The following is a 20,207-nucleotide window of genomic DNA, read 5'->3' on the forward strand; positions in this document are numbered from 1 at the left end:
CTTTTGGTAGGGTATTTTTCTTGAAACAAAGTATTTTCTAAAGTGCTAATTTCCAACTTTACCTAAGTGGAGGTCAATTAATTAAAGGTAAAAAAAGGAAAAAAGGCGAAGAAAAATTTAAGAAGTTTATAATTTTTTTATTTGGTTAGTCACCCTGAAAATGCAACATGTGTCAACAACACATATAGGCAAAGTACATACAAGAGTAAATGAAATCCTCACAAAAAGCTTCACTAGTCCCACCACCCTCCCGATGAATGAAGGCATTGATGTTGCTATTCATCCACAACACACAGCCCACCTTACGACCCACCCACTGTACTTGATTCCTATATTCTCAAGCAATGCCTTAAGAGCAGGAATTAGGACACTTCCACAATGAATTTTGCAAGAAATATCAGAATACTCTTACTACTACTTTAGTAATGAATAAATGGCCCTGAATATGCAAAAATGCATGCGGTTGACACAAGAATAATCCTGTACAAAAGGGATACCCTTCTTCCTCCCCCCACTTCCCTAACCTCTCCCACCTGAGCTGTCCAATGACAAGACATAATACTTAAATCCTCACAGTCAACGTTTCACAGGCTATGAGTGCAAGGAAATATTACATCCCCACCCAATGCCATGCCACGCCCACCTAATTGCCCTCCCGAAGATACACAACTTTTAACATTGTCATTCAACCCTCCGTACAGGATGCCCATCACCCATAATTCCCTCCTCATGTCCTTCCCTCTCACACTGACTTTTAAGAAGCCTTCGCCAAGCCCACAATACGTTTTTAACAATTCTTGCTCAACCAAATGCTAGCAAAACCACAGCCATTACCATTATGATCACGATAAATATTTATGAGAAATGAGAAATTCTGGACAAAATTTAGAGAGAACATATGTTCAAACCTTGTGGAGAATATCGCATGTACCTTCCATCAAAAATTAAAATCTATATATTCATTACTGCTTAACTATGACCCCTCCTCTCCCTCCTGATTTATCATATTGCTGATATAATACTTACAACCTCTGCAACATTTCTTAAGCTATTAGCCTACTTCAAGAAAATATTACATTCGCACCCAACCCTCCAAAACATAGCTCTTGTATCTGTAATTTTAAAAATAGATGGTAGTTTGAGGCATCTTGTTTCATGTCCTACCATCACAGCACACCTCACTAGTTATATCAAATCTTACATTGTAAATGCATGTCAATAGTGAACCCTTTAATTTAAATCCTGTTCAATGTTTCAATATGTGATCTATAAATCATTTGAAGCTCTGTAGGGCTTTCACGATTTGTGTATATTTTCTGTTCGTAATAATCCACTCATGTTATGAAAATATTTACTGATTAAAGAAAAGAAACATAACCAGCACAATATTGTCAGCTCAAAACCTATATCACTTTCCCAATTTTTTCTACATACTTGATTTTGTATGGAAACCCAGTTTTTCTTCAATGCTTTTCAATACCAAAATATAATTGAAATGTCAGGAAAAAATACTTACCACACAATGTTCCATATTGCAGAACATCTCACATAACTTTCAGTTAACAGAAGGAAGACTAAAATGGGAAGTGTGTTCTCTGTTTGTGGCCAGGAGTGTACTAATTGGCACTAATCACGTTGCTTATATTATTACATTTTTTGGCATTTTATGCTACAAAAAACAACAACATTGGTTCCTAGGAAACACCGTTCATAACATAAACAAAAGCAAATCTCAACAATGAATTTCTGCTTCAATAAGATACTCTGGTAAAACTGGACCTTGTTTGTTGTTTAACAATATAAATATATTATTAAATATTATTACCGTAAACATTTCTCCTTACATAAAAAAAACTTGCAGTTTGTAGGTTAGTGTTAGTTAGTTGACAAGTAACCATTTGATTGTTGTTATTTTGTGTTGTTTTTTTTCCACTAATGGGTAATTGCGACCTTGAGAATGAGTGATGATAGATATGATGAAACTGATGAACAACCCTCACTAAGAACAATATAATGACCAGGCTGGGATTGTATCTTGAGACCCCTGTTGTTGTAGCATGCTGTGCTAACCACTCTGCATTGGAATTTCGCTTCCTTAGCAGCTTTATAACATTACAGTTTTGTCTAATCACCATGATAAGAATGAATGATGAAACTGAAGGGACATTTTCTTTCTATGAACTGTCTGGCAAACCCAGCAGGCCAATGGAATGCCAGGACGAGAGGAAATAATTTATCGAACTCTAGTTATGGAGAACTGAGCATTAGAAATTGATTTCTCTAGTGCTGAAGTATGTAATTTCTAACTCCCTTACTGTTAAAAAGGAGATGAAAGCAGATGCTATGTAATAACCTGGTCAGCACAAAGTACCATATTTCACCTCATATTCAGCGCAGCTAGTTTATTTTCAGTCTAAAATTTGATTTATAACCTTCTACCAAGTAATCGTCACATCGGTTCATCAGGTAATGAGATTAATGATAGTGACAGAATCCTCAAATACATGCTTTGCAACACTACAGTAATTTCGACCATAATACACAATTATATAGTTAACGTTTCTTTAGACCAGAAAAAATGTTTGCTCAACTCTCACAAAAAAATGGTGTGCATGTTGATTTGGGCTATTCAATTTCAAAGTATATTTGTGAGTATTCTACACATCCTAATCTTGCATCAAAGAAAGTTTTCCGAGTTACAATTATAAAAAGAAAAGCTTCAAGAATAGAGAGTATTTATTGTTCTGGAAACACAACACTAAAGTCTGGAGTCCAGCATGGAGCCTCGACGAAGAAAAGTGGAATACGTGAAAATGTATAGATGCTTTGAAGTCAAGGTCCAACCTATGATAAGGTAAAATAATCTCCACATCATCATCCAGACACTAGCTCCAGTTAGGAACCAGAGCAGGAAATGACTTGGCAACATTTCATAAGTTATTATTGAAAGAAGTATTACAGTCAGTAATATTTTTTAGTCACACAGAACACCTAAGGCCCATCGGATTCGAACACAGATTGCAAAGCTTATTCATGTGAAAACAGGTTACTAAGACACTGGTGTATATGTTTCACTTTCTCTATTTATATGGTGCAGAATATCATTACTAGGCATTTACTTTCATGAGAATTACAAAATGATGTGATCTGCTGAAGAGTCTGCCTTTAGTATAAGGTATCTGTTGCAAGCTTTTTTTTTTACTCAAATGATGAAGCTATCATAATGCACATTATTTCAACTATACCAAGTGCTTCGATTAGTTGCTTCATAACATCAACGTAGTTCAGATCTGTCTACACAATGTCATGTAAATACCATATTTTAGCTGACAAGGGTTTTGCTAACTGCATACTGAAGGGGATACCCCAGGCCTCATGGCTTATACATCAAAAAGAAAGTGTGATGCACAGTGCTCATATGCGTTCGGTTACTGTATATGCAGTGCTTAAAGTGGGTTCACTAAATAGCCGGAACGCCAACCACAAATGAATAGACATGACTAGTAGTAGCAGAAGTCCTAATACTACTACTACTAATAATAATAATAGAATATTAAAATAACATTGGTGTTCATTAATATTATCGTCAGCACATTTTTTTTTCTAGGAAGATAGGTTTCGGTACTGTTCAAGTTGGTTTATTGCTATTCTTTTGTTCATCATAAGAACTACTCTAGTATGTTCATAAATGATCGTGCATCCATGTAAACACATACACACATTTCTTTGATTAAAATAAAATATTATTGGTTTTATTTCCAGGTATAAAAAAAATGGCATACCATTGCATATTGCCAGAAAAAAGCTCTAATTATCATTATTATTGCACCCAACCCAAGTAACCACCACCATCGGGCCAACGTCAGTTTTTACGTGGGAAAGGTTAGCTTTACGTTGGTTGGCAAATTTACGTTGGGGCAACGGTGGTTGCCAATGTTTGCCCAACCATGGAAACGTGAGTCAATAGCTGTTTTATAAACATCTTTTTAATGCTAAGACAACTTTCAGGAGAATGCTGAAAATTCTAGAGTGTAAAATAAGTGACATGTAACATTGTTTCTTTTCGAATATTTCAGTCACAGCACATACTGGAATTATAATATATTTTTAATGAAAGTAGAAGCTATTTTTAACTTGCAGTCACTCACCAGTCCTTTGTCAGCCGCCATGGATGAAAGACGTGTTGGGAATTGCTTACTGTTTGTCTCTTTTGCTGTAGTAGAACAAGAACATTCTTATAGGTATTATTGTGAAGGTGGTTAAGCAATGTTATATGCAGACTAAATTCCATGAAAGATGGAAAACTAAGTAAACTGTAGAAGGTTTTGTGCTACCATTTGAAGGTAGGTGCCTTGAAAACAATGATACCATGTGACTGAAAAAAATGCTGTGTATTTTTTTATTTTTATAAATAACTTGAACTGTTGTTTACATTTGGCCTCACAATAAATTATGTATATTTCAGAAACCAAACCTATCCATTCTTTAGTTTTCAACACGTTGGGCAACTATACGTTGAGCCAAGATAGTAAAACCATATGTTAGGCCAACATAGTAAAACCATATGTTGGACCAATGTAAAAACCGCACGTTGGCCCAATGTTGGAACCACGGCCAAAATTACCGTTGGCCAACAGTATGCCATTTTCAGTATGGTTGGGCCAACCACTTTTGATTACTTGAGAAAGTAAATATGTGAACAAAAGATCTACAGTGTCTGTCATATCAGGAAATTGGGTTCTCATTTACAGGGATTGGACAAAAATATGGAAACACCTGCAGAAATGCACATTACCTTTATTAATATCGATTACGACCACCTTTGGCACGCAGAACGGCCTACAATCGACGTGGAATTGACAATACAGGTTGCGTATTGTTGTCAAAGGGATGTTGTACCATTCTTCCTCCAAAGCAGCTTCAAGTTGTTGTAGAGGCGATGGTGGTGGGTAGCGGCCTCGTACCTTGGTCTCCAAAACTGACCATAGGGGTTCAATAATATTGAGGTCTGGCGATTGTGGAGGCAATGGCAAATGTGACACTTCATCTTCGTGCTCATTCGAGATGATGTGAGCTGTATGAACAGGGGCTCTGTCATCTTGAAACACGGCATCACCATCTGGGAACAAAGTTTGCACCATGGAATGCAGCTGGTCACTCAAAATGGTTACGTAGTCCCTGGCAGTGACATGTCCATGCAGGGTGATGATGGGTCCGGCAGAATACCAGGAGATGGGTACCCAAATCATCACTGAAACACCACCATGCTTCACTCTCGGTAACAGACAGTCTGTATTGTTCGCTTGTGCTGGCGTTCTCCACACGTACACTCAGCCAGCAGTTGTAAACAATGTAAAGGATGACTCATTCGACCAGATTACAGTCTTCCACTGCTCCATTGTCCAGTTTTTATGGGCGTTGCACCACTGTCTCCATCTAGCAGCATGGTCAACAGTCACGAGTGGTTTGGGAATTCCAGATCTGCCATTAATACCCTGCTTGTGGAGTTCTCTTCTGTCTGTTTTGATGCTAACAGGATTTGTAAGCACTGTGTTCAGCTCAGCAGTGACTTTTGGATCCGTGGTGATCTGCTTGGTCACAATCCTACCCAATGTGCGTCTGTCTCTGTCACGCAACACACACTTGTGTCCAGGCTGGTGCTTCTCTGATGCAGTTTTTCCGGAAGTCTCGTAGGGAGTCATGATCTTCGAGACTGTGCCTCTTGATACACCAAACATTTCCACTACTTTCCTCACAGAAGCTCCCACCATATGCACACCCACAATTTGCCCTCTTTGAAACTCTGTCAGCTCAGACATGATTCACGATAACCCGCATGGACCGGTCGCTAAACTGTAACTGGCTCATCTGTCAGGTTGGCCAGGGTGTATATCTCGCAGGAGCGCCAGTGACCACAGCGCCACCTACCATTCAGACGCAAATTGTGTTTGAAATGGCTACCTGTTTTATACCAGGTGTTTCCATATTTTTGTCCAACCCCTGTACATCGTAAATGAATATCTCTGATCGGAATATATTCTTTTTCTAAATTTTGAACTGCCCACTGACAGGAGACAAATTTATTTTTTAGTTACATTTTACTTGGGATTACCGCTAAGCAGTTTTTCCCATATCTATTGTAGAGATATGGAGATTATTAAACCGAGAAAACCTCGTCATGGTAATATTCACGCTTGTTTATTTCCTGGAATTGTCCGACCAGCGGGTGATCCCAAGAATGCGCTAACTTGTAACTTCCGTTAAACAAGGAACTGAAAGGCAAACGCGTGGATCAAAACAAGATCCATCGTGTTCGAAAGGTTTAACAACCTTTTGAAGCCTAAGATTATAAAAGCAAGCTCACTCCCGGAGCTCGGTCTCTTTTGGATTTTGACGCTCATTTGAACTACACCTATCATCGACGCTCACATGGATAAGTAGTCTCTGAATACTCTACAACACATTAACACTACTGAACTACGACGATGGAACACGGAGTTACGGCTGCCTAGCATGCTACGAGTTGCAAGGGATTGCTCGGTTAGGTGAGCCAAGGTTCGAAGGATACAACCTTGGCACCTGTCACAATTCGGTCTGCAAGAAGCATCTAGACAAGAACATCACACACCTACCAGGTATGAACAAGCGTGAATAACCTTTACATCAACTTTCCATATCTCTACCATCCTAATCGGAGCAGGTTCAGCCAACAGATAAAATTAAGCTCTACCTAAATGTATAATTGAAACTTCCCTGTGACCTCAGATCCCAGGTAAAACGGGATTACAACACCATATATGTTCTCGGTTTCCGAAATCTGATATTTGGAAAGTGTTTTCTCACTGAGTCTATGTAAAACCAGTACTGAACAGTAATATTATGATGAAGTTGTCTAGAAGCTGTATGCAACTTGTTATAGTTCAAATCTTCACTCAAAAACAAATATGCACTCTTGGCCCTGGTATAGTGGCTTTCCTCTTTTGGTAAACTTTCAATCTGATCAGTTATTTGCTTTACATCTACAGCGGTGTATTTTCTTTCTTTCGTCTTGTTACCCCTACGTTCAATATAAGTAACGTCACCTCGCTTTTTTGCTGCAACTAGAGTTTCGACTCTTCGCTTTGTGATACCGTGAACTTGAAGAAAGTTTTTTTTACACACCTGTGCGTGTTTCCCTTTGCCACCAGTAAATTAAAAGAAAACAGTTGCCTGCCGACGACTTTCTTCTGGAACTGTGTACAAACTATGTTGCCTTCGTTTAACGTCACTAACACCTAAGAGTCCCATTAAATATGAATTTTGCATCACGTTGTTTGCCAATGCTGTAAAATTGGTTAAATATATTGATCTTTTGTTCATAACCAATGTTCTTGCATTCACAACGGAACTGGCATACAACCTGAAAGTAAACCAACAAGGCATTAGAGGCATTACTATTATTGCCAATAATAACCTGTTTGTTTGCTACTCTGCACAATTACCAACTAAAAAACTAAAGCCTTGCAACAATCTTAGGCCTACTCACACTATCTTGGAAGATAGCCTATAAGGTTAACATTACCATTCTAGGCTTATCACATTAGACGGGGCTTGTTTTGGAGGAACAGTTAGTTTGTTATTTCCCTCATAACTTTTCCCCTCTGACCTCCGCTTCTTCTTAAATTGGGAAACACTTCCTTCTCCCCTTTTACAGCATTTTTTAGGTACATCCATTATTTAAGCTCCACCACACATGTAACACACTGAACTCACGCCAAAACGCATCACACAATAACCTCCAAGATGTCCAAGTAACCACACACAGCAGATGGCACTTTGACCGAGGCACATTCTTGTGTCTAAAGTTTGAACTACTTGCAGACTGCATATCACATAGCCCGGTTTTTACTGCACTGGCATAAGCACATAGCCCATATTTTAGCAAAAAAATGGAAATCGATTGTTGTGGCACTTAGCCCGGTTTTTATTTTCAGTCTACAATTGCATAAGCTTCATCTGTAAAAATGGAATAATCTTCCGGTAAATGTATCATAATTGATTCCATCTTCTGAACATCATAAACAGCACATCCTACATTTTGACTACTTTTTGAACCGTCTGTATATATAAAGTAATAATCTTTCCATCTTTCCATTCAATCATATTTTGTATATTGTTCAGGAAAATAAATATCTCTATATTCACAAACAGGAAAAACTAGAGAATAAATGGGCTTTACTCCTTACTCAATAATTTTTGATGATCCTCATAGTACTCATTATATATCTGGATTAACTCATTCATGGATCACTTCATCCTAGTAACAAAAATCATGGAGCAGTTTGGCCCAATATGGAGGGCCATGATTTTTGGTAGTGTACATGTAGATATTTTTCTTTTGTGCCATTATTTTGTAGACGATTTTTCATTGGTGTGAGTTTGTGAAGATACTCTCAGTGTATATACATAAAAATGCCAGAACACACTACAGCTCCTTCTCCAAGTAGGGCAGTGTATGGCTTTGTGCTATATCTAGGCTCAAGTACAGCCTTTGTTTTCTACGTGATTTGGGCTTTTGTTCCAGATGAATGGTTCAATGTTATTGGATTGACTTATTGACTCAAAAATACTGGGCAGTGGCAATTATTGTGTATTTCTGCCTTGGTTTGGCAATTTTTGATTTTTTTAATTTCCCCAGGTATAAACATGACTATGACACCTAGATTAGATGATCTTCCAACAATGACAGACTTGCATGGATTGCAAATAAACTCAAGTGAGTGTCATGGAGGCATACCTTTTGTGTCAGATATTCCAATAAGTGATGTGCGTAGAACATTATACTTTAGTTAGTTTAGTTTAATTTATTTGCATCCAAGGACTACCGGTGTGTACAAATCACAGTACTTGGTAATATAGGACATGTCAATACTTACATTACAATAAAATAATTCATTAATAGATTTTACAAATACAAAATACATAGCCGAAAATTGTAAAAAATTGGGTCTTACTCAGATATTATAACAAAATCACAAAAAAATATAACATGAGAAGATATAGAACATTAATTTTGGTTCTTTCCTCATATCTTGTGGTAGTTTATTGTAGAGATCTATGGAAGAGTTTAAGGGACCTTTCTTACATAAGTTAAGGCGGCAGTGTTTTATGTGATGTTTGTCTTTATTTCTTGTGTTTAGGCCATGTATTTCCTCATTTGTGGCAAAGTTTGAAATATTTTGCTTAACATAAATTAAGCATTTATAAATGTATATGCAGGGGAGAGTTAACACATTAAGTTCATGGAAAAGAGTTCTACATGAATAAGTTTTCTTTACTCAAGCTATGATTCTTATAGCTCTTTTTTTAAGCATAAAAAGGACATTGTTACCCCAAACCATAATCCCGTATCTGAGTAAAGCATCAAAGTTTGCCATATAAAGGCACTTTACAGTTTGGGTGCTTGAGTTGTCTACCATTGATTGATTGATTGATTGATTGATTGCACACACTACTTAATTTTGATTGTAGGGAGTTCATGTGTTCTGTATAGTTAAGGTGTTCATCCAGAATGATACCCAGAAATTTTGATTTTCTTTTAGGCTCTAGTTGTGTATTCCCAGATATTAGATTGAGGCTTATTTGGTTTCTGGTTTGGATTGTAGAAAATGTAATGTAATTTGTTTTTTTTGCTGTTGAGGAGTAGATTATTATTTAAAAACCAGTCATCTAATTTGTTTAATACGTTATTAGCCTTAAATTGTAGAGCATCTTTGGAAGCGTCTGTTACTATAATATTTGTATCATCAGCATTTAATGTTGCATTTGCCTCAGGTATAACATTTGGTAAATCATTTATGTACATAAGAAACGAAAGGGGGCCAAGATTACTTCCATGAGGCACCCCACATGTTACACTTTTCATGGTGGAGTGTTGATGTGTTATGTATCCTTTTGCTGTGGTGTGAGCAATTTCTACAATTTGCTTTCTATTGGTAAAGGTAAGATTGAAACCACTTTTGTGGTATTCCACGGATACCAAGTTTTTGAAGTTTCCACAGCAGTATCTCGTGATTTACGGAATCGAAAGCTTTTGATAGGTCACAAAAGACTCCTACCATGTGAACACTATTATTCAGCGATTGTGTGACACATTCTACTAAGTCTGCTAATGCTGTTTCCGTGCTTCGTTCGGACCTAAGCTGCGACAAGCTTAAGATGAAGTGTTTACTACAGGAATTTTCTACTCTCGTCATTATTGCATGTTCAATAAGTTTTGAGAAGACTGAGAGTTGCAAGATGGGCCTGTAATTTGATAAATCCTTTGGGTCATTTTTCTTCAGTAATGGTTTAACAACAGCTATCCTTATCCTATCTGGGAAAATACCCTGTTCAATGGAATTGTTTATTATATGTAGTAATGGTTGACATAGGGAATTATAACATTTCTTAATTAGGAAGTCTGGTATTTCATCAAAGCCGAAAGATCGTTTGTCTTTTATACACCTGAAGATTATCTTTAATTCCTGTACAGTAATGGGGGAAATGATCAAGGATTTGTCATTTACTGTTATGTGTGTAGAACATTCATCTGGAGCAGCCATAAACCCATTCTTTCTATTTGGAACTGCATTTACAAAATACTTATTGAAAGCCTTCACAACATTAGGGTGATGTTGGACTTCATTTCCATTAATGCATATCACCATATTATTACTTAAAGATTGGTGTTTTGTTGATGCGTGGCAGAGCTGCATGCCACCAGGCGCATCCCCAGGTTGCGGATAGGGGAACGGCCAGCAGATATGTTGGCTAGCTGGAAACAGTCGCGGACAAGCAGCACCAGGATTGGAGGAGGCAGTGAGATGTGGAGTGGCAACTGCATCTCGGTAAATGCTGCAAGTCTCCGAAGAAAATCCTGCGATGTGGCGAGGAGAGCCGCCACTAAATAAGCTCAGCTACTGCTGCCTTGCAGTAAGGGGAGGGATCCCCAAAGGCTAAGGGAAGGAAACCCTGACAGAAAACCGAGGGGCAGGAAGGACTCCGAAGGCACGCTAATGCCAACCTACCTAGGGGAGAAAACCCTATACAAATCCTGGTCCTCCAGGTTGGGGGTTGGGCATGGGGCCGACAACCCCACCCTGCAAAAAAATAAAACCATTGTGAAACCAATGCAACAGCCTCGGATGTTGGATGGATGTAATGGAATTCGAACCTGGCGATATTTACGGACTAATGATTTATCACTTGCAACATGGAATGTCAGGACTTTGTTAAGACCTGGGAAAATGAATGAAGTGTCAAATGAGATATTAAAATTTAGGTATGATCTGGTTGCACTTCAGGAAATTAGATGGCAGGGACAAGGAAGAATTGATAAGCCAGGGTACACATTATTTTATAGTGGACCAGAGAGGAGGACTGGACAATTCGGTGTAGGCTTTATAATAACCAAAAAGATGAGAAAAAGTCTTATGGAATTTGAAGCAATTAATGAAAGGATGTGTAGAATACGGTTGAGAGGAAGATTTAGAAACATAACAATTATAAATGCACATGCGCCTACAGAAGAGAAAGATGAGAACGAGAAAGAAGAGTTCTATGACAATCTGGAACAAGCATGTGGAAAGATCCAAAAATATGATATGGTAACTGTATTGGGCGACTTTAATGCTCAGATAGGAAAGGACAAGAATCAACAAGGGGTTTCAGGGCGGCATACTCTACATGCAGAAAACAATGAGAATGGGAACCTTCTTTGCCAGTTTGCTGTCAGGAACAACATGATCATAACAAGTACCTGTTTCGAACATAAAAGAATTCACTTAGGAACATGGAAGGCACCTAATGGAACAATAAGCCAGATTGATCATATATTGGTTAATGTACGTCATGCCTCATCAGTTATTGACGTGAGAAGCTGCAGAGGGCCCAATTGTGATAGCGACCACTACCTGGTAAAATTAGTAATGAGGGAAAAATTGATAGCGGTGCAAAGAAACGAGATGGCCAAGAGAAAAGTGGAATATGTAAAAAATGAAAGACGAAGAAGTTATTAGTGAATGTGTAAGTAAGGTACAGAGTAAACTGAAGGAGAAAGAGAATAACAGACTTCGAGTGGTGGAGGAAGAATGGGAAATAATAGAAGGAGTGATAAAGGAGGCAGCACAAGAAACTTTTGGAGAAGAGAAAACTAAAAGGAATGAGTAATTTGATGAAGAGTGCTACAGGTTATAGATGAGAAGAATAAAGCTAGAGAGAGAATGCTACAGTGGGAAACTCGAAGTAATACTGAGAGGTATAAAGAACTAAGAAGGAAAGCACATAGGGTATGCAAGGAAAAGAAGAAAATGATGTATAAAAAGAAGATGCAAGAAATAGAAGAACTAAATCAGCAAAGTGAAATAAGAAAATTCTATAGAGCTATAAATAGAATGAGAATAGGATTTGAGTCAAAAATAGAAGTATGTAAGGATAAGAATGGGAAAGTAATTGTAGAAGAGAATCAGATACTCAATAGATGGGCAGAGCACTTTAAAGAGATTTTGAATAAAGTGGAAGACCAAGAAGAAGAAGAGCAGTATAATAGGAATATACAAAATAGGGATGGTCATGAGGTACAAGTATCTAGTATTGAAGAAGAGCAGTATAATAGGAATATACAAAATAGGGATGGTCATGAGGTACAAGTATCTAGTATTGAAGAAGTTGAATTTGTAATGAAGAAAATGAGTAATAATAGAGTTCCAGGCGAGGATGAGGTGATAATTGAACTTATCAAACTTGGTGGTAACGCATTGTTGGCAGCAATACATAGATTGATTGTAATGATATGGGAAAATGAAACAATGCCACATAGATGGAAATCTGGAATAATATGCCCAATTTATAAGAAAGGTGATAAATTGATATACGGAAATCACAGAGGCATCACACTTGTTAGTGTGGTCTATAAGATCTTGTCAGGATTGATCAGTGAGAGAATAAAATGTTACACAGAAGATATACTGGGAGAGTACCAATGTGGATTTCGCCCTGGCAGAAGCACTACTGATCAGATTTTTATAATTAGACAGATGATGGAAAAGTTTTATGAACATGATGTGGATTTGCATTTTTTATTTGTTGACTTCAGGCAGGCTTTTGACAGTGTTAATCGAAATGAACTGTTTAAGGTACTTCAAGAGTATAATATTCCCATCAAAATAATAAGACTAATAAGAATGACTATGAGTGGTATTAAGGCACGAGTGAAAGTTTGTAGTAAACTGAGTGAAGAGTTTAAATTCAATACAGGAGTGAAACAAGGGGATGGCCTTTCGGCAGTATTATTTAATCTAGCATTGCACAAAGTAATGAATGTAATTGATCAAAAGGGAACCATATTTGGAAAATCCAGTCAAATATGTGCATATGCAGATGATGTTACAATCATTTCTAGAACAATAATAACACTTAAGCAAATCTATGAGCAAATGGAAAGAGAAGCAATAAAAATAGGGCTCAATGTAAATGAAAAAAGACAAAGTATATGAGAATGTCTAACTCTGAGATCAGAAGAGCACCTCAAGATCTGACAATTGGAGATAATAAGTTTGAGGGAGTTCCTTGTTTTAAATATCTGGAGACAATGGTATATAGTGATCATGATATGAGTAAAGTAATAAAGGAAAGAATACAGGCATGCAATCGTGCATATTTTGCAAATATGCAGTTGTTTAGAAATAGACTGATCGCAAGAAATACAAAGCTTAAAATTTATAAGACACTGGTACGACCAGTTGTCACTTATGGATCAGATAATTGGACTTTGAAACTGTCAGATGAAAATGCCCTTAGAATATTTGAGAGAAGAATATTAAGAAAGATATATGGACCTGTGAGGGAAGATGACGACTGGAGAATAAGATATAATGCAGAGCTAGATGATTTAATAAAAGGCCAAGATATAGTGAGATTTGTCAAAGCCCAGAGAATAAAGTAGTTGGGGCATGTGGAGAGAATGATGGACGATAGGATGCCAAGAAGAATGTTGAAAGAAAAGCTTCACCACGCAAGAAGAAAGGGCAGACCACGACTTCGATGGATAGATGACGTCGCTGCAAACTTGCGGACAATGAAAATTAAAGGATGGAGGAGAAGAATTGATGATAGATTGGAATGGAGGCTGATTGTGGAGGAGGCCAAGGCCCACCAAGGGCTGTAGAGCCAGAAAGAGAGAGAGAGAGAGTTTTGTTGATGCATTTCTTATAATTTCCCACATTGTTTTACATTTATTGTTTGAATTATTGACTTTAGGGTCATTATGATTAACTGTTGATTGGTGGAGTACATTTTAGATATATTGGCTTATACCTCTTGTAATATTTCAGAAAAGATGGATTAATGTTCACCTTACTTTCAGAATGGAAAATTTCTAGTTTTCTACTTGAGATTCTGATTCCATTTGTGACCCATGGTTTACACTCAGTGGATATGCTAACTTGTTTAGGTGGAAAACATTCATTGTGTAACAAGATAAATTTGTTAAGAAAGAGATTAAATTTTTTGTTTGAGGAAGGTAAATTATAAATATGTTCCCAATTTTCGCTGTTTAGTTAATGATAAACATGTTTACCTTCTGTCAGTATGCGGCATATAAAACAGAGATAGTGCAACTTCCTTCTGTTTGCCATAGTAAGAACCTGATTATTATTTAAGAATGGAAGAATATGATCAGATCTTTTTGATTGAAAAATGTATCGGAAGCACGCATTTTGCACCATTTGAATTTTTTTACTGAGCCTTTGCATGAATAATCTTGCTAGTCTTAGTATTTACAAAATGTTGACATTGAATGACAAATGTGTTATCCACTAATACTCATTATAGGTAGACAGTGGTAGAACATTGAACACCACATGTTGTTTTCATCTGTAGGAACAACACATATATTATTCGTAGTTTTGTATGAACCATGAGTTACAAAACAGTACTTGAGAAAAAATGCTTCGAAACCTTTACACTAAACCAAATATGTTTCCTCTGAAGCAGGCCTTAAGCAAGGTTAGGTTAGGTGGCAGAACAGCTGTAGGCTGAAGTTCGCCTTTCAATAAAGGAAAATTGAAATTGAAATTGAATGAATTTAGGTGACCTATGTACAACATAAACCAAATCTCTTAGAAACAAACTAATAATAATTGTTAGTGTATTCCTTTGAAATTTCGTTGATTGATGGATTTCTTGTCTTCCACTTGATCATACAAGTTGCACCATGATAATGTTTAATAATAATAATAATAATAATATACTGTAAAACTCTTGTGCAAATTTAATTAACCCATGGTGCAACAGTCCAGAGGGCCATTGTTTACCTACCGACTGCTGACCTCACTCCCAGCTGTTGAAGTTAGACAATCCAACCAGTTACGGGGTGATGTGTGGTCAGCACAACAAACCCCCAGCCATTGTAGGTTTCCATGATCTGGTTATGCTACTCGGTCATAGCTTCCCCAATTCTTCACAATGGTGGGTTGTCACCAGTTCCATACAGAGGGCATAATATCAGGAAAAAAGTTTTTACACTTTCCCCACAGCCATGGTATGGGACATGCAATTTCAATTACTGCAGTAATATTAAGGGTTCTGTAGCAATCAACATAATATGATATGGTATAAATTATTTAATAATGTTATGTGAATTATGATGGGTGACTGTGTTAAGTGGTCAGTTTTCGATTTTGCCAGGTTCAAGTCCCGGCATAGTCATAGGTGGTCTCTCAATCCCTTAATCATCCAATGAGTATAGAGTGTCATAAAAGTTGACAAAAATGCAAATGCATGATCTTCATGTTGAATTACAAACTCAGGGTGTCTACCAGTCAAGAAAGTGAAAGAAAAGTCAAGAAATTACACTTGTGTTCAAGATTTTCTGCCATCACAATGATGACCAGTTGTACATTGTTTTGTGAAACATTGCAGACTGCTTCATTCAGAAAGATGTAATGTACAATGTAATGTACATAATCCACTGAAACTCTTGGCTGTTGATGTATTAGATACTAAAAGTTTAGAGATGTCAAAGGATATTGATGTTAGATTTGGTGCATGTTCTACTATTAAAGGTCTTAAGGTATTGCAGGTTGTTATTTTTGAACAGGGTAAAAAGTTCCATATTACACTGTTCACAAAGTTGTTGCAAAAGTCATATTTTTCATGCATTAATACAAAAAGCATGCCTTATTCTCTTGTTAGAGTACTGCTTCAGTTTTCATCTTAACTAGCCTTTTGGTAGGCCATTTTTCTTGAAACAAAGTATTTATTTTCTAAAGTGCTAATTTCCAATTTTACCTAAGTAGATGTCAATTAAATAAAGGTTAAAAAAGGAAAAAAGGCGAAGAAAAATTTAAGAAGTTTATAATTTTTTTATTTTGTTAGTCACCCTGAAAATGCAACATGTGTCAACAATAGAACAACACATATAGGCAAAGTACATATAAAAGTAAATGAAATCCTCACAAAAAGCTACACTAGTCCCACCACCCTCCTGATGAATGAAGGCATTGATGTTGCTATTCATCCACAACACACAGCCCACCTTACGACCCACCCACTGTACTTGATTCCTATATTCTCAAGCAATGCCTTAAGAGCAGGAATTAGGACACTTCCACAATGAATTTTGCAAGAAATATCAGAATACTCTTACTACTACTTTAGTAATGAATAAATGGCCCTGAATATGCAAAAATGCATGCGGTTGACGCAAGAATAATCCTGTACAAAAGGGATACCCTTCTTCCTCCCCCCACTTCCCTAACCTCTCCCACCTGAGCTGTCCAATGACAAGACATAATACTTAAATCCTCACAGTCAACGTTTCACAGGCTATGAGTGCAAGGAAATATTACATCCCCACCCAATGCCATGCCACGCCCACCTAATTGCCCTCCCGAAGATACACAACTTTTAACATTGTCATTCAACCCTCCGTACAGGATGCCCATCACCCATAATTCCCTCCTCATGTCCTTCCCTCTCACACTGACTTTTAAGAAGCCTTCGCCAAGCCCACAATACGTTTTTAACAATTCTTGCTCAACCAAATGCTAGCAAAACCACAGCCATTACCATTATGATCACGATAAATATTTATGAGAAATGAGAAATTCTGGACAAAATTTAGAGAGAACATATGTTCAAACCTTGTGGAGAATATCGCATGTACCTTCCATCAAAAATTAAAATCTATATATTCATTACTGCTTAACTATGACCCCTCCTCTCCCTCCTGATTTATCATATTGCTGATATAATACTTACAACCTCTGCAACATTTCTTAAGCTATTAGCCTACTTCAAGAAAATATTACATTCGCACCCAACCCTCCAAAACATAGCTCTTGTATCTGTAATTTTAAAAATAGATGGTAGTTTGAGGCATCTTGTTTCATGTCCTACCATCACAGCACACCTCACTAGTTATATCAAATCTTACATTGTAAATGCATGTCAATAGTGAACTCTTTAATTTAAATCCTGTTCAATATTTCAATATGTGATCTATAAATCATTTGAAGGTCTGTAGGGCTTTCACGATTTGTGGAAATTTTCTGTTCATAATAATCCACTCATGTTATGAAAATATTTACTGATTAAAGAAAAGAAACATAACCAGCACAATATTGTCAGCTCAAAACCTATATCACTTTCCCAATTTTTTCTACATACTTGATTTTGTATCAAAACCCAGATTTTCTTCAATGCTTTTGAATACCAAAATATAATTGAAATGTCAGGAAAAAATACTTACCTCATAATGTTCCATATTGCAGAACATCTCACATAACTTTCAGTTAACAGAAGGAAGACTAAAATGGGAAGTGTGTTCTCTGTTTGTGGCCAGGAGTGTACTAATTGGCACTAATCACGTTGCTTATATTATTACATTTTTTGGCATTTTATGCTACAAAAAACAACAACATTGGTTCCTAGGAAACACCGTTCATAACATAATTCTTCTTCTTCTTTTTTTTTGTCCCTGTCAGCATTATCTTGTCGACTTTGGACATCGTTATTGTTTTTTTTTATTTCTTTTAATGTTTTCTTCTAAAGTTGGCAGTTAGTCTCACAAATTAATCGGAATCACAAATATATAACAATTATTATAAATAATTCACTTTTTTTTGTCCATTTTGCTGTTTGTTAAAAATCACTTTATATTTCAAGTCTACATTTTCGAGAATATGCATACAGCATCCATATTAATGAAGGGGATAAATCTGTTAAAATGGATGATAGTGATATTGGAAATGGAATTTTTAAACGTTGAAAACCTTTGTAGAGTATGATTTGTTGATCTGAATAGATTGGACATTCTAGAATTAAATGTTGAGCATCAGGATTATTATTGCCACATTTACAATTTTCTTGAGTTTTAATTTTCATTTTTGCTAAATGTGCTGGTGTACGTACGTGTCCTGTTCTTAATCTATTAATAAAAACTATGACTTGCCGTGGGAGTGTGTATGAATTGAACCAAGGGACTTTAGATTTAAATTCTGCAATCCATCTATATGTGTTGCCCACAAACTTAAATTGATCTTTGCACCATTCATTCCATTGTTCCATAAGTTTGATTTTTACTCGTGGTAATAAATCAGTATACATTAACCTATTGAAACTTATGAGTTGTAAATCTCTGGCCTGTTTAGCGTATATGTCCACTCTATCATTTCCTACATTAATATCATGTGCTTTGACATAACTGAATTGTATGTCAATGTTTCTTTTGCAAGCAAGTTGAATTTGTTGAATAATTAAAATAATAAGATATGATTGGTGACATAATTTGGGATAGGATGTAGATAATGCTTGAAGAACACTCAGCGAATCTGTAAGGAGAAGAATTTTTTTAAAATCTTCCGCTATTCCATATTGTAAGGCTATGTATAGGGCGTAACTTTCCGCAGTAAAAATAGATGAATCTATAGGTAATCTAAATTGTTGATAAATGTTTTTCTCTGGGATGTAATAGGCACATCCTACACTATTGTTATTCTTAGAACCATCGGTGTAAATCATTACATGCATTGGCCATTTTTCTCTGTACAATGCATGTAAACCTAGATCTCTGAAGTGGATTGAACATTGAGTATATAATGGAATATCTAGTTGATAGATCAAAGGTTGTAAGAGAGTGAAAGTATTAGATCGAAGTTCTGGAAATAAGTAATGACAGTATACAAGGAAATATGAGGTGGTATGAGGATTTATTACATCGGCTTCAGCCCATTGTTTTTGTATTTCAAACAATTTATTAAATGGATGAGGATGATTTTCCCATGATTTAAGGAGGAATTTTATTGTTAATTGAATCCGCCTGTGACTCAAAGAAGTCTCTTTACTCTCCATATAAACACTTACATTGGGGCTTGATTGCATAAGACCTAGACAAATTCTCAATGCTTTTCTTTGTAATATATCTATTTTGTCGAGTAGATTGGATTTTGCTCCCCCGTAGCTGAAAGCTGCATAGTCGAAAAATGAGCGAAAGCAATTTCTATAAAAGAGAAGTAAAATTTTTGGGTGGCCTCCCCATTTTGTTGTTGTCATGCTACGAATTATGTTTAAAAACTTTTGACCTTTGTTTAATAAATATAAAATGTGTGTATTCCATGTAAAACGTCTATCAAAATGCACACCTAAATATTTGTGAGAATCTGTCACTGGGATGTCAGAAATTTGTAAAATATTATTGGAATAACTATCTGTGCGTTTGTTATTAAAGCAAATGATTTTGGATTTATTTTCACTAAGGGTTAATCCTGCATTATGAAACCATTCTCTAATGGTGTTAATTAATCTCTGTGTTTTGATTATACCTTGGGTTGCATCATCTGTAGTACAGTAAAAACAGAAATCATCTGCGTATTGTACTAACTGGAACGGATAAAGAGGTAAGGAGTGAATTTCATTTGTGTAAATATTAAATAATAAAGGACTTAAAGGTGCACCTTGAGGAATTCCTATGCTAGTGAAACGAGGGTCACTAATTGTTTCTGAGAACCATCCATATATCTTTCTATTGGAATATAGGTTCCATATGATTAACGATAATTGAGGATGAATGAAAAGATTTTCTAATTTGTTACAAAGCATATGTAAATTGATAGAATCATATGCTTTTTCCACATCTATAAAAAGACTATAACAGTGTGAACTACTAATTTTGCTATTTTGAATTGCAG

General features: G+C 36.3%; 1 protein-coding gene across 1 annotated transcript; it reads left to right on the forward strand.

Moving 5' to 3' along the window:
• The first annotated feature begins 11,267 nt into the window (after window positions 1–11,267).
• LOC145978719 (protein CFDP2-like) lies at window positions 11,268–12,038 on the forward strand. Its single transcript, XM_083111525.1, has one exon. The coding sequence runs from the start codon at window positions 11,268–11,270 to the stop codon at window positions 12,036–12,038; it is 771 nt and encodes a 256-aa protein (XP_082967651.1).
• Window positions 12,039–20,207: the final 8,169 nt, after the last annotated feature.

The sequence above is a fragment of the Lepisma saccharinum genome, chromosome 25, assembly GCF_977018435.1.
Source record: "Lepisma saccharinum chromosome 25, izLepSacc3.1, whole genome shotgun sequence".
Lineage (NCBI taxonomy): Eukaryota > Metazoa > Arthropoda > Insecta > Zygentoma > Lepismatidae > Lepisma > Lepisma saccharinum.